The sequence below is a fragment of the Poromitra crassiceps genome (genome assembly GCF_964638095.1).
Source record: "Poromitra crassiceps genome assembly, chromosome: 15".
In the NCBI taxonomy this organism is placed as follows: Eukaryota; Metazoa; Chordata; class Actinopteri; order Beryciformes; family Melamphaidae; genus Poromitra; species Poromitra crassiceps.
In genome coordinates, this window is record NC_139634.1 from 7,024,006 (window position 1) to 7,040,576 (window position 16,571).

Genomic DNA, 16,571 nt, shown 5'->3' on the forward strand with positions numbered 1-16,571 from the left:
AAGGCTGCTGAGGGGAGAGAACAGAGGAGCAGCCATGACATGGAGCAGCCCGCTGGCCCTGCTGCGGGATGCCCTCGCAGGTCAGAGGGCGCGGGAGAGGGACCTCCGCACCTTGGTGTCCAACCTGCCCTACCAAGGCCTGGACAAGCAGAAACAACCCAACCGCCACTTCCCCGGAAACGCCATCAAAACCACCAAGTACTCGCTCCTCCTCTTCGTCCCCATGAACCTCTTCGAGCAGTTCCACCGCCTGGCCAACATCTACTTCGTGGGCCTGGCCGTTCTGAACTTTGTGCCCGTGGTGAACGCCTTCCAGCCCGAGGTGGCTCTGATCCCCATCTGTGTCATGCTGGCTCTCACCGCCTTGAAGGACGGCTGGGAGGACTTCAGGAGGTACCAGTCCGACCAGAAGCTCAACAACACGCCTTGCTTTGTCTACTGCAGGTAACTGGCTGTGCTGTATCTAACATACATGATGTGTTATACATGATGTGTATCTAACATACATGATGTGTATCTAACATACATGATGTGTATCTAACATACATGATGTGTATCTAACATACATGATGTGTATCTAACATACATGATGTGTATCTAACATACATGAGGGGGCGGCTTTAGCTTTAGCTCAGGAGGTAGAGCGGGTCGGCCAATGATGCAAGGGTTGGCGGTTCGATCCCCGCTCCCTCCCAGCTGCTGTCGTTGTGTCCTTGGGCAAGACACCTAACCCTCCTTGCTCCCGATGGTGTGTAGGCACCCTGCGTGGCAGCCTGCTGCCATCGGTGTATGAATGGGTGAGTGTAGACTACCTACTGATTGTAAAGCGCTATATAAATGCAGGCCATTTACCATTTACCATTTACATGATGTCTAACATACATGATGTGTATCTAACATACATGATGCTGTGCTGTATCTAACATGATGTATATCTAACATACATGATGCTGTGCTGTATCTAACATACATGGTGTATATCTAACATACATGATGTGTATCTAACATACATGATGCTGTGCTATCTAACATACATGATGTGTATCTAACATACATGATGCTGTGCTATCTAACATACATGATGCTGTATCTAACATACATGATGTGTATCTAACATACATGATGTGAAGGCTGTGCTGTATCTAACATACATGATGTGAAGGCATCGTCATGAGACCAAAGGAAGTGCTGATATGGTGCATTTCAAACACCCCCACGTGTGTGTGTGTGTGTGTGTGTGTGTGTGTGTGTGTGTGTGTATGTGTGTGTGTGTGTGTGTGTGTGTGTGTGTGTGTGTGTGCACATTCTTGTACAGCTATCTTACTGAGAGAACCCATTTGAGTTTTATATCTGGGATGTAAGGACATGTTTCTCACACACCTTCAAAGGGCTGTTTGAAGGTTAACACTTAGTTTGGGTTAGGTTAGACTTGGGTTTAGGTTGGGGTTAGGGCCTAACCTAAATGATCACAACTAAATGCCTAACCGTTAGTGGTGGGTAAGTTAGGGGACTAGGGAATGCATTATGTCAATGAATGCTCTCACTAAGATAGCTGTACAGACGTGTGTGTGTGTGTGTGTGTGTGTGTGTGTGTGTGTATGAGTGTGTGTACGAGTGTGCATGTGTGGCACTTTTCCCCCAGCGTGTATTTGCACGATGGTTAGTGTGGCCTGTGTGCGCGAGTGTGCGTGTGCCTGTGTGTGAGCACACACACATTGTGTGTGCATGCATGAGTGTGTGTTTTACTTCCCCTGCGTTCCAGCACCCCATGGGAATTTTTGACCTAGAAATAGAAAATGTGTGGGAGATGATTCTTCTTTTGAAGAGCCTCCACAACAATATCTCGCATCCATCGCATTCATTGTGCACATTTTGATGAAATCCTCATCCGAGCGTTGCGTCAGCAGAGACAGTGAGGTTAGCGGTTAAGCTATTTTTGAATTACTGGTGAAAAATGAATAATTCACCAAAAGAGCAAAACATTGTAATTTCCAGTGCTTTCAGTTTCATTCTTGTGATTTTTGGAAGATACACTGAGAGAGGGAGGGATGTGAGACAGAGATGGTGTTACCATGTTGATGGCCAACCTCTGCAAGGCTTTGTATGATCATATATAATATATATATATTTGTATGAACATATTATCATTATGACCAGCTGCTCCCTCTCACATGTCCCAGAAGAAGAGTCATCAACGAGACTCGGAAGTGCAGCCTCAGCTGGGGAGAGAGAGAGAGAGAGAGAGAGAGTGTGTGTGTGTGTGTGTGTGTGTGTGTGTGTGTGTGTGTGTGTGAGGAGGTAGGGTCCAGGTGGTCTGGAGTACTCCAGACACAACAGTGGACACAGCAGTGGACACTTCGGAGCACACACTCCGGTCCCTCTGGGCCTGTTAGCGAACACTAGCCGTCTCGGGCCTCACGTCACGCGACGAGAGAAACAGCAGTTGAGTCAGTGAGTGGGCGATCTCTCACGGCTCACTGAGTGGGGATGCTGCCAAAGCCAACGTTTCTTCATCATCTTTCTCTTTTTTCTGCCATGTGCAGATTAGAACAGTTTTAAACTGATGTTCCAACGATATGTGCTACCTATCGAGATGTGCTACTTAAGCAGTTCTGCTCGTGGGGTTAGGCGGGTAGCGATTCGCGCTACGTTAGCATTTTTTGACAAGGCAGCATGAAATTGTGAGAACACCGGCAGCTCGATGGACTGGTGACCAAACCCCTTTGAGCCTGCTGCTACATCCTCCTCCTCTTTGACCTTTCTACTCACTTTAGGATAGGGGTTAGTGTTACGGACACCGGTTGGGTAGCCTGGATAAAAACCTTGCCTCCACGTGACCTGCATGTACTATCAGTATCAACGTACGCTACAGACATAGTCTGTGATGTCACGTTGAAGGCTGGGTTCACCCAGACTACCGGTTGGGGTCCACTTTGCCTTTATTCCTACTTCCTTTCTATTGCTCTTTATGGAGCTGATTTATAATATAAGACAGCAGCTTATGCTCTTTTGGTAATATTAATATATAATAATATGACAGCTTACAGACCCTCTTGCGAGCACGAATGTAACAGGGTTAGTTAGGGTTAGTGGCTAGGGTTAGGGTTATAGGCTATAGTCATCAGGGCGTAGCCAGAAATGAAATTTCAGGTGGGCCTGAATAAAAGTGAGTGGGAAACACAATTCATTCCATAATTGATATAATTGACAATACTAAAGTCAAATGCCTCGAACGGCGAAATGACAGTGGGGGGGGCGTGGTCGTCCTGTCAAATCTGACAGGGCGATCACGCCTCTGTAAACAACATCAGCTGTTTAAGACATGTCACACATCTAGTGACACCTCTGATGAAGACGGAAGTATTGCCGTCGAAACATGTCAGGTAGGAATGAAAACCCGTGTCTGATATAGAAGAAAATCTAACGATTTAATTTCTTCTAGTCTAGTTTTTATAGTTATGTAATAAACATTGTGTTTTGTTTTTTCCCTCGTCAAAATTTAGCCTACATTTGATTTAGCCTGACAAGCTAGCATGATGACATGGTTGGTAGTTTCATATGATAGCAGTACCTTGGCTCTAGCTGAGCCTGCTACAGCTTCTGAAAGACAGGAATGTTGACTGTTTAAGAGGCTTTAAAGTCTCCTGATTGGATGTAGTCCATGGGCCAAGGCTGAAATTTTGACATATCGGTACCACCTGAGGTGACCGCACGATTTTGTTATTTTTGTCTTCCTACATGTCTCTAGTTTATATTTTGGTATGATAACCCTTCCGATTTGGTAGCTTAAGGATAGTTATCACTCTGTAAACAAACCTACCCCCAAAAAATGACAAAACCCTGATTTCATCATATCTCCTGAACCACACATGATAACGCAGAAAATGTGATGTCTACCCCTATGTTTTCATGGTCAGGGATTACAATGACACCCTATACAACATCATAAACTGTTCACATGAATAGTTAATGGTGAATTCAGTGGTGTTTTGGTGAATTCAGTGGTGTTTTGAGAAGGATACAATGCAATTAGTCCATGGGCCAATGGTGAAATCAGTACCACCTAAGGGGACCGCGCAATTTCTGTATTTTTGTCTTCCTACATGTCTCTAGTTTATATTTTGGTATGATAACCCTGCCAATCTGGTAGCTTATTGATAGTTATCACTCTGTAAAAAACCTTCTCCATATAAATGACAAAACCCTGATTTCTGTGTATTAGTCCAGATGATATGTGAAAATCATGTTCACTTTTTCATAAAAGCATGAAACTTGGTACGCATATAGTTTGGGGCCCCGTAAATCTTCAGAAATTAAGCCATCACAAAAATGCTTCGTGGTGGCCATTTTAATTCCGCCATAAGTGAATTATGTAGTTTGCATCATATCTCCTGAACCACACATGATAACACAAAAGGTGATGTCTATCCCTATGTTTTCATGGTCAAGGATTACAATGATACCATATAGAACATCATAAACTGTTAAAGTAACTAATCAATGGTGAATTTAATGACGTGAGAAGGAAATCACAGTTTCTGATAACTGATGCTATAACCTCAATTCCATGACCACTCTCTGGCTAACATTTTTTGATGAGTAATTTGGGTTAGGGTTACTTCTATGGGCCTTTTGTTAAAATAGCCCCCAGGCCCCTCCCAAACATCCTGCGACTTTCTGCCAGACGGCCAAATCCAAGATGGCCACTGGTACAATCTTGAAAAATTTACTTTTGAACCAGAGCACCTAGAATAATGTATGAAGACACTTTCCTTTTGAATGGCAACATAACTTAACTTTTGAATGGCAATACGTGTTGTTTGGGGTTTACCATTTTTAGAGTAAGGACGGAGATTAACAATGGTGAATTATAGCTATTTTAATTGCAAATTCATGCCTACCAAACATGGTTTAGTAATGACAATTATTGTGTTTTGAGGGTAATTTCATAATTATGTTAGTCTCGCTGGCCAGCCTCCCCTCTTTACCGGGAGAGGAGTCTGGCGCCACGGAAACAAGCAACTGGGATAAGCCCTCCCCTAGCTCTACAGCTGCTCCCCATTGGAGCGACTGTTTCAGTGGCTGCCGGATGTCTGCTCCCGGCTTATTACAAACTCTGTCATTGGCTCCGACCACGTCAATCAGAGCAGCTTCCGCTCCCTCCTCCCTGTGTGTCGCTGTAAATAGTGCCCTGCCGCCTCAGTGAAAACAACAACGCTAGCTAGCAAGCTAACGGCAGAAACCTACACGCTGAAAAGGGCAAGTTGGATTGTTGGAAACTATTTTCCAAGGGCACTGCCGTTAAGGGCCGCCCATCGCAATCCCACTATGGAGACCTACGTGGGAGGCGAGGCTGGCCAGCGAGACTATGGGATAGGTGAAGGTGAATGTCCATTGTCCAACAAGTTTTCTCAATTTTCTCAATAATTTCCCTCTTTGTGATGTGATAAAAGTTTCTCAGTGAGTTATAGTTGATTGCCTCACTGAATTATCTGCTAATATCCAATTTTAGCAGCAGAATTTGATGTCCTGGCGTGGCACGTCCGTGTGTAATGACATATCCAAAAGGAATTTTACTCTGCGCTGCGCTGCACAGCATAGAGATTATGGTGCGCTCAAGCGCAGCAGAGTATTTAGCGCGTAAGAGGGGCTTTTTTTTAGCGCGTAAGAGGTGCAGCCCCGTATTCTGCGCAGAAACGCCTGATTGTGGCACGCCTATGTCCAGTAAAATTATAACAGGCATGCGCTTGTGCACGCCCCCAATTTGCATTGCGCGCGGCGTACCACTTTTGCGAAGATAGGGCCCCCGGGACTTGCAAGAACTTCTCCTCTCCTGCAGCATGGGCTGATTTTAAGTCTGCAATGAGTTAATCAGAGGCAGGCAGACTGTAGGGTGCGGAAGGTTGGGGAGGCCAGGTCAAACGTGAAGGAGTTGAACTCATGCATGCAGGCATGGCTCAAAATGGATGCGAAAAGGTGCAAACACACCAGACGCTGAAGTGACGAAGCATCTGGAAGCGCAGCCAGTTTCATTTTTGGCGCACTTGTTAGCACATTAGACCGTTCAGTCAGACCAGCCGTGATGCGGCCGGCTCGCCCCATGCAGAGATTGTTTCGGCGTCTGATCTATTTTTGTGTGAGACCCGCGAGTGATTGTGTGAAGCCAGATAGGAAGTCAATACAAGTTGTCACCGGCGCGGAGCAAAGCAGTGCGTCTGGTGTGAATGGCCAGGGTCCTGCTCGAGCTGAATTTACACACAGCGGCACTTTGCGTCTGCAGCATCACAATCATCTTCCACCCTCCTCCCTGCATGGATGCTCCAACCCGCTCTGAATGACTGGTGGCGACCATTTATGGATTTCGTTTCCACTCCCTCCGTGTTGAATCTGTCTATCTCAAATGCCTGTGCCACTGTGAAACAACAGCATCAACAATGCTAGCTCGTTGCTACATGCTGAAAATGGTTGGATCTGGATTGTGCAATAAAGCAGGCCTGCTTGATACTTTTGGTGGATAGTTGTAAAGGTGAATGGAGCCTTTTTCCCCTATACCAGGGTGGAGGTATTAGCAGCCAGACTCTGCCATTGTAGGGAGGGAGTCTAGCAAGCGAGACTACCCGGGGAGGAACTCAAGGTAGGAGCTGCTGAGATGGAGTGGAGCGCTCCAAGGCAGTGATTGACCTGGTTGTGGTCAACTTGTAAACCTCCACGAGTTGCTGGAACATTGTGTTTTTGATGAATGTGTGGCCTTATTCAACTCCAACATCACATACAGGAAGACACAGAAGAGCAAGCGCATCTAGAAGCGCTATCTCCAATCTGTAGGGCTGCAATAACCCTACATGACTCTCGTTGACATGGGCATAATCTAGAGGATGGCAACTCCATCAGCAATTGGATCGGCAGACACAAGATGGCACCCCATACAAGTTGTCGGACTATGTCCACAAGGTGTCATCCATCATCCTTGCCCGCCATGGTGATGTTGACATATCATCTGTGTGATCGACCGGTATGACACAGCATACTTGGCTAAAGATGATGAGCGGAATCTGATGATTCAGAATCTATAGCTACAGCTAATGAAAAGAGCTTATTTTAGTTATCTACATTCATTAAATATTTTAACGCAAGAAATCCTGGGGGTAGTTGGTACAGCAGTACCAAGGTAAAATGGGTGTTGACATTAACATCTTTTCAGTGAACATAATTCTGAAATGACTCCCAAAACATCCACTATTGTTAATCTCCTTCCTTGTGGTAAACCCCAAACGCACAGTATAAGTTCCCATTCAAAAGTTACATTTCCACAATACTGGATGGCAGCCATCTTGGAATTCTGGGTCAAAACTATGCCATAATGTCAAACTGATGTCAGAATCGGATTCCTCGTGGTTGACTTACGCCGAAAAGTGTCTTCATACATTATTCTATGTACTCTGGGTCAAAAGTCAATTTTTTAACATGGCGCCAGTGGCCATCTTGGATTTGGCCATCTGGCAAGGAAAATCCCAGGATCTTTAGGAGGGACCTGGGCGCGATTTTAACAAAAGGTCTATAATAAGTCAAATCACTCATCAAAACATCTTAGCCAGAGAACGGTCATGGCTTTGAAGTTATAGCATCGGTTATCAGATACTGTCATTTCCTTCTCACAACATCATCAAATTCACCATTGATTAGTCACTTTAACAGTTTATGATGTTCTATATGGTATCATTGTAATCCTTGACCATGAAAACGTTGGGATAGACATCTCCTTTTCAGTGTTAGCATGTGTGGTTCAGGAGATATGATGCAAACTACATAATTTGCTTATGGCAGAATTAAAATGGCCGCCACAAGGCATTTTTGCGATGGCTCAATTTCTGAAACTGTACAGGGCCCCAAACTATAAGCGTACCAAGTTTCATGCTTTTAAGAAAAAGGGAACATAATTTTCACATATCATCTGGACTAATACACAGAAATCAGGGTTTTGTCATTTATATGGGGGTAGGTTTGTTTACAGAGTGATAACTATCCTTAAGCTACCAAATCGGCAGGGTTATCATACCAAAATATAAACTAGAGACATGTAGGAAGACAAAAATAACAAAATCGTGCGGTCACCTCAGGTGGTACCGATTTTTGCCTTGGCCCATGGACTAATGGGCCTTGGCAAGAAGTGAGTGGGCCTAGGCCCAGCCAGGCCCAGCCATAGCTACGCCCCTGATTCAGTCACTGGAAAGACAGGCCCAGTCACACATGGGAAAATAGTGCTGTCATTCTTCCGTTTACGCACACGTCGTTTTTTTGACTAGATGGGAATACACCTTCCTGACAGTCTGTCCATCACTCATCCCACCGAGGCATGTGACACATTCTGACCACAGGGAATGTGGTCAGACAGGAGGGGAGGGGTTTAGCTTCCATGTGGTCAGACGGGAGGGGGAGGGGTTTAGCTTCCATGCGGTCAGACGGGAGGGGAGGGGTTTAGCTTCCATGTGGTCAGACGGGAGGGGAGGGGTTTAGCTTCCATGCGGTCAGACGAGAGGGGGAGGGGTTTAGCTTCCATGCGGTCAGACGAGAGGGGGAGGGGTTTAGCTTCCATGCGGTCAGACAGGAGGGGAGGGGTTTAGCTTCCATGCGGTCAGACGGGAGGGGGAGGGGTTTAGCTTCCATGTGGTCAGACAGGAGGGGAGGGGTTTAGCTTCCATGCGGTCAGACGGAAGAGGAGGGGTTTAGCTTCCATGCGGTCAGACGGGAGGGGGAGGGGTTTAGCTTCCATGTGGTCAGACAGGAGGGGAGGGGTTTAGCTTCCATGCGGTCAGACGGGAGGGGGAGGGGTTTAGCTTCCATGTGGTCAGACAGGAGGGGAGGGGTTTAGCTTCCATGCGGTCAGACAGGAGGGGAGGGGTTTAGCTTCCATGCGGTCAGACGGGAGGGGGAGGGGTTTAGCTTCCATGTGGTCAGACAGGAGGGGAGGGGTTTAGCTTCCATGCGGTCAGACGGAAGAGGAGGGGTTTAGCTTCCATGTGGTCAGACAGGAGGGGAGGGGTTTAGCTTCCATGCGGTCAGACGGGAGGGGGAGGGGTTTAGCTTCCAGACCTTTGTGGATGCACGTGAAGTGTCTCGGTGACGACGTCACATGACTCATCCTCTCAGGCGTGTCACTCTTACACACACACACACACACACACACACACACACACACACACACAACCATTTTGAACACAGTAAATGCCAGCTTCAATTCACGTTGATTGAATTTAATTTAAACAATTAGACAGCCATTGGATAGTTAAACACACCTAGAATGAACGTCTGTTCATTCTAAGAAGTAGTGGAGGTAAATCACTGACCCCATATGTATATATCCTATTGCTGTCTGTTCAGTGTGTTGTGATTATAACTCTGTTGAGGCTATTTTCTCTGAATAGTGAGAACACATGTGACTCATGTTATCAAAGCAGTTTATCCATAATATATCCAATCCATCAACAGCGTCTGTAAAAATTGCAACGCTAGTCAGCATTATTGCCTTTGGCCATGACAGGTCCATTGCATTATAATTCATTATACTGTATAGGTCTTTACAGGAACACTTCAGGGAACACACAACAGTCCCCCCCCCCCCCCCCCCCCCCGCCCCCCACACACACACACACACATCCCCCATCAGCATAGCAGTTATGCGCTCCGTTATCTCTGAGGAATTGCTATCTGCACAAAAAAATGATAAATATTTGGAGACATTATCACAAAGAGACATCAGGTAGCCCATTTGGAGCGGAGCCAAATTCACGAGAGCAAGCAATTACTTTCCATCTATCGCTTTGAAGATCAGAAATGTGCTTAATTTAGGACAATCGCAAGTTAATGATTTGATGAGGGTGGCAGATTATTAGACAGACAGCCAAATTGTTTGGCGTGGTGCTGCCGAGGCGCTTCCATGTGAGAGAGTTTAGGAGAACATTTATGCCTCGCTGGCAGAAATAGAAAGTCCCGTTCCTGCCCGGGATGCTGATGACTGTGCTTGATCAGAACAAACCCAGCTGGGGACCATTTCTTTCTGAGACACGGACGTCCAACCGGAAACTGACGTTCATGGGCATATAGGCTATAAGCGTACTTAACAAGAGAGGATCTTTGTTGCTATCATCTAAACACAAACCCCCCCCAAAAAAACATGCTAAAAATACTTAAAGAGGCCCTAAAGTCATGTTTCAAGATGTGTATAAAACACTCTACTATGAATAAGAATTTGTGATTCTGATGGTTTTCCCCACAAAAAAGATCAAATTATCTTGTTAAAATCCTTAAAATGGCTTCCCCTCCTTCTCCCTCATTTAAAAATCCAAAGGAACCAATCAGAGTGATCTAAAACATAACTAGCCAATCACAGCATACTGTACAACACGGGCTTTCAACACATTCTCACTCGTGACAAAGTGATGACAAGGGTTCCTGACCGATCTGCAGTACATGACGAGTTGGGAGTGAGAATATGTTGGGGCTTTAACTGCTGAATACTGGACAGTGATTGGCTCCAGGATTCATGATGTCACATATCTTGCTTGCTTGTTGAAAACGGCCTTTTCAGGGAGCTCAGAGAAACTTTCCACTTTCAGAAGATGATTGTGGAAACAGTCTTCTAGTGTCAAACTCTGCACAGACATCGTTCTGCACAGTGAAGCTCAGACATCCAACTGTAGGAACATGAAGAAAAACTTTTTCTTCATGATTTTGGACTTTAGGGCGTCTTTAACCTCCCTCCTCCTCCCGGCTTTGTTTGGGTCTAGGCGTGGTATGATGACGTGTGCCGGCCGGCGTTTAAAAGCCACCCCATCAGGTCCTACATGCAGGGCTGCATACCTGCTGCTCTCCGTCATGGATGTTTGACATAGTGCTTGACATGCAGGTTCCTAACTGACAAGCAGGTGGCTCTCTGGGGCGCCACACCCCCTGACACTTGAGGACAGAGAAAGTCTCTCCTCTTCTTCTCTGCCTCTCTGCCCTAAATCTTTTGGAGAGTTTCCTTGTTCTACAAAGCTCAAAAACAATTCTGGGCCCCACTCCAAAAACAACAACAGCATTGATTTCTCATTTGGATGGATTGTTTATTCCCCAACTCGCACAGGTGCTGTATTTGTGTACATTTTTGTTCGTGACAAGCGAGTCGATATTTCACTTGATTGACTAAAACATTCAATGAGATTACAAAAAAAGAGACCCTCATTGCCAACAATGGACTTAAGAAATGCAACGGAAAAATCGATATGAAAGCCGTCCAGCAGGGTTTCCCCCAGTGCAATGCAAGCGCAGCGGCCCACCCCCCACCAGGCCTATGCATCTGAGTATTTTTCTGTTATGTTTTTTTTAAGATTGTTTTTATTTGTTATGTTTGCCTATGGAAGCTGTGTCATAGCCTTTTTCAATTCTCAATTCCACGATTCCATCCGTGATTCTGTGATCACAGAAACTATTCACCTTAGAAGAGACAGTCTGGCTTGAGAGACTAACAGGAAGTGTAAACATAATTGGAAGTTCTGATTGTGTTTACACTTCCTGTGACTCATAAACCTAGTCTGGCTCATAATGTGAGTCAAACTAGGTCAGACCAGGTGAGTCAGACTAGTTTGAGCAGGTAAAACAGCCGGCGTTTTGAACAGGAAGTCGTGACACAATGGGTCAAGTGGGCGGGGCTACATAAGGTGGATAGGGCCCTACTTTAATGCTGCCATCAGTCTGTTGCTGGCCCAGCGCGGGCCCCCGTCACAAAAGACACGGTCCCCGGGGCTAACGACTTTTCTAGGGGAAACCCTGACTTTTTAGAAAATAATCTGTCATGACTTTTGAATGATAACTGACGTTTCTAATCTCAGGGAAGAGAAGCAGTTTGTTCAGAGGCGTTGGAAGGATGTGAAGGTGGGAGACTTTGTGAAGGTGGTTTGCAATGAGATCGTCCCGGCAGACCTCCTGCTCCTGCACACGTCCGACGCGAGCGGAGTGTGTCTCATAGAGACGTCCAACCTGGATGGAGAGACCAACCTGAAACAGAGGAGGGGGGTGCCTGGCCTCTCCACCTCGGTGAGGATCTCAGGAATATTAATATTCCAAATAAACATCTCTCGTTCCATATAACACACTCACTCCATAACGCAAAGTAAAAAAAACAATTGTTGCATTTTCTGAGATTAGAGTTTCTGCATTAGCCTACTGTAGAGCTGAATATTGTCGAACCAGGTAATTTAGACCAGTGGTTCGCAAAGTGGGGTCCTTGAGGGGGGGGGTCCCCAGCAAAAAAGGTAATGTATTTTCACTAGAATTCCAACCATAAGTAACACAATGACAGAATGCATGACATGACTTTGGTCATGGGTTTCATACACTTTCTAAAATAAAACATCTAAAGGTGTGATGACCCTCCCACTCTCCTCCTGTGGCCCTGTCTTGCAGGAGCCTGGTTTTGGGGTCGTTAGACTGATTGGGTGCACCTGGGCCCGTTGCACTCACACAAGACCTTCAAACTATTCAGTCTCTCCCCTTCCTCACGATACACCTTTTGTTCTGTTCGTTTGTTTAATGTTTGCATTGTCTAGTTATTTTCCCTTAGTTTGAGTTCATCAATTATTATTTTAACTTTTACTTTGGTGTATGACTCCCCTCATATGTTAGAACCTGGCTCAAGGAAGTAACACATGAGGACAGCTGAGTCATACAAAACATCCCAAAGAGACCATTTGTGTCGAAAAGGCAGGGCTTGCACCTGTGTTTATTCTGCCTTTTTGACACAGAATGGCCCCCGTGAAAAGGGTCTATAGACCCTTTACACTTTTTATAGTGTCGTGAAAAGGGTCTAAGACCCTTTTCACGGGGGCCATTTTGTGTCGAAAAGGCAGAATAAACACAGGTGCAAGCAAAACACTAATGAGGGTTTCCAAATTCCAATCATGGCAGTGGGAAACCCTCATTAGTGTTTTGCTTGCACCTGTGTTTATTCTGCCTTTTTGACACAGAATGGCCTCCGTGAAAAGGGTCTATTCCCTCTGTAAAAGAAAATGAAAAAAATAATTTTGAACCTGGCTTTATTCCATGTTCAGGTCTCTGTTCTGGTAAGAGTAGCATATGCTTTGCATAAGCTAAGGGGGATCCTAATAAATCAAATCAAATCAAATCAAAATGTTTGCAAATTAGCACGTATTTTAAGTAGATAATGCCTCATTTGCATATTTAAACATCAAAATTCAGAAAACTTGTAATACAAAAATGAATTGTCTTAATGTCAGTAATCAACTGGGTAAGTTTTATGGTGATATGTATTAGTTAAAAATGTTACCCTTCAGTTGCCATGTCTCACCTATAAATGTTGGTGACAACATCCTGTCTTGTCTCCATTGCTTCAGTCTGGAAGTACAGGTTAGGCTGCATTGAGGACAGGTCCATTCACACCACACTGACCTCATCTCCTCTCATTTTCCCAGATGTCTGAATTCAAGCCGGAACGCTTCGCCGGCGTCGTCGTGTGCGAAAGGCCCAACAACAACCTGAATCATTTCAAGTGTTACGTGTGAGTAGCAGTGTTGGGGGTAACTCATTACAAAAGTAACATATTACATGTAATATATTACTTTTAGCAGTAACTCAGTAATATAACTTATTACTTATAGGATTTCAGTAATTTTCTACCAGTTACTTTGTCAAGTCACACAAGTTACAAATTGAGTTATTCTTTTTTTAATCAAAGCACATATTTAAATCATCTCCTAATCAAACTGTGTGTTTTTATGCAAATAACCACTACAGATGACAATAACAAAGGAAAAGCATAACATTTAGAATTTTGGACAGCTTACACTGACTTCAAGACGGTTGAAATTATTTTTCGGGATGTTCCGGGGCGGCGATGTCATTCGGCTACTGCTGTTATTACAGTGAAAGTAATGCAAAAGTAGTGTAATAAGTAACAAGTTACTCTACACAGACAGTAATATTGTAAAGTAACTTATTACTTTCAAATGAAAGTAACTAGTAATATGTAGTATATTACATTTTGAGAGTAACTTGCCCAACACTGGTGAGTAGGATGGCCGGCCGAATCATTGCCGATCTTTCGGAAAAGACTAAAGACACACCTTTTCAGGCTCCATCTGGGCCCTTCTTGAAACTAACTTCTTTCTCTCTCTCGCTCTCTAAAAAACAACAAAAAACAAAACAACTAAAACTAACCTAAACTAAACTTTACCACTATTCCTTCAGAAGTTGTAGTTGTCATAGACTGTGTTGCATAGTTGATTGCTCTATTGCTGACAAAAATGTGTTATTGTAAGTCGCTTTGGATAAAAGCGTCTGCCAAATGACGTAATGTAATGTAATGTAATGTAATGAATCACATGGATTCCCCAAACACGACTTTGAGCCTTCGAGATCAGCCGAACAAAACTCATTCCAACCCACTCACTGCACTTTATCACGCCACCTGGGACATTATTGGGGCTGTAATAGCCTATAATCGATTTCCTCGGGCACCATAGCTTTTATAGACGTTGTAGCATCCTGTCCAGCTAAGAGCTATAAAGCAGGACAACTGTTAATAGGGAATATATAGGCGGTAATGAACGGCCTAACGAGATCCAGCAGTAAAAGGGGGGTTCTTCTCTCTTCCTCCCGCTGCAGAGAGCAACCTGATCAGGCGAAGACGGGCGTTGGAATTGAGAGTCTGCTGCTCAGAGGCTGCACAGTGAGAAACACCGACCATGCTGCCGGCTTCGTGGTGTACGCAGGTATTACTACTTCTCCACATACTTTGATCTCAACCATAACTTCAGTGTTTTCACAGGAAGTGTTGTAGTCGAGACGAGTTGGACTCGGAGAGACACATTTTTAGGACTCGTGACTTGACTGGGACTCGAGCACTGATGACTCGGGACTTGGACTCCAATCGTCATGTATTCGGACTCGGAAATTGAACACGACGAGGACTTGTTAATTGATAGACTTTTGTTGTTGTAATAGGCCCTAATAATTTGGTTTCAGATATTGACAGCTAGTTTATTGATACTGTGACATTATTCAATTTCATGCAAGGGCAGGCACATGTGTTCCAGCTATGCTGATTCAGTTCAATAACTCCGGACTCACACTCGGGTAATGGGGACTCGACCCGGACTCTTCTTCTGGTGACTCGGACTAGGACTGGGACTGGAGATGTGTAGTGACTTGACGACAGCACACTGCCCACAAGGCAGGGCATTCTGTAAGGAGCAATGAGCAGAGTAGTAATTGGGTGGACTCTCTCTGAGATTGATAATCAATTCTCTTTGGTGAGATATTTCATCGCCTGCTGTTATTGACGATAACCAGACGTTTTTCGATCCCCCCACGTCCAAAGGCCACGAGACCAAGGCCATGCTCAACAACAACGGGCCCAGATACAAGCGCAGCAAACTAGAGCGGAAGCTGAACACCGACGTCATCTTCTGCCTCATCCTCCTCTTCACCATGTGTCTGGTCGGAGCACTCGGTCAGTGATGATGAATTACATTAACTTACCAGCAAATCTCCCAAAAATCACACGGACTCACTGAGGTTCCAGTTCAAGATTAATGATCCTTGTACATTTATGAGGGGACATATCATTTCCAATAGCCCCCAATCAGTCACTTGGCAGCCAGCCCAAACACATACTGTACGAGAGGGGAGGGGGGGGGAGGGGGGTAGGGGGGAGGAGAGGGGGGGGGTGGTGCCAAAAATAGCTGCTTCCCTGTGAGACAGTCTGTGGTGTGATGAATCCCCTGTCCTCCTTACACATACAGGTCACTTCCTCTTCCTGCAGGCCCTGCCCAGCGTGCCCCGCCCCCCATACCTGCTGCCCAATAGCCAGGGACACCTCGACCCCCCCGCCCTGTCCAGCTTCTACATGTTCTTCACTATGATCATCCTGCTACAGGTATAGAGGACCACTCTCTCTGTGTGTGTGTGTGTGTGTGTGTGTGTGTGTGTGTGTGTGTGTGTGTGTGTGTGTGTGTGTGAGAGTGTGTGTGTGTGTGTGTGTGTGTGTGTGTGTGTTCATGTGTGTGTGTGTGTGCGCGTGCGTGCGTGCGTGCGTGTGTGTGTGTGCGCGTGTTTTCTATCCCTGTGGGGACCGAAAGTCTATCCATCTGGAGCCCATTTTCCTGCACTCCATAAGGAAAACAGTTGATTTGTATGTCAGTGGTTAGGGTTAGGGTTCGAATTGGGGATAGGTTAAGGTTACAGTTCAGGCATGTACCACTTCAGGTTAGGGTAAGGACTTTTTTAATCAAGTTTTTTTCCTCGGTTTTTCTCCCATTCCCCCCTCCCCAATTGTACTTGGCCAGTTCCCCTGCTGGGACAGGGAAAAAGTCGTTGCTCCACCCCCTCTGCCGATCATTCTGAGGAGAGCCGTAGACTAGCACATGCTTCCTCCGATACATGTGCAGTCGCCAGCTGCTTCTGTTGTTGACATAAATTGTAAATACAATTTATGTCAACAACAGGAGCTTTAATCTTTATATCACGTGACACAAAATGGCTGCTTTGGCTGCATGTGAAATAGGCGTCTTCACTTG

The 16,571-nt window shown here is 45.3% G+C and overlaps 1 protein-coding gene across 1 annotated transcript in view; it reads left to right on the forward strand.

The window, feature by feature from the left end:
* The window catches only part of atp10b (ATPase phospholipid transporting 10B), a 34,542-nt gene continuing 17,971 nt past the window's right edge, over nucleotides 1–16,571 (forward strand). The window contains exons 1-6 of the mRNA XM_083652548.1: nucleotides 1–444; nucleotides 11,868–12,072; nucleotides 13,467–13,552; nucleotides 14,659–14,765; nucleotides 15,374–15,505; nucleotides 15,798–15,931. Of these exons, the coding sequence (XP_083508674.1) occupies nucleotides 35–444; nucleotides 11,868–12,072; nucleotides 13,467–13,552; nucleotides 14,659–14,765; nucleotides 15,374–15,505; nucleotides 15,798–15,931 (1,074 nt within the window). The 5' untranslated portion in view covers nucleotides 1–34. The remainder of the gene's footprint in view (nucleotides 445–11,867; nucleotides 12,073–13,466; nucleotides 13,553–14,658; nucleotides 14,766–15,373; nucleotides 15,506–15,797; nucleotides 15,932–16,571) is intronic.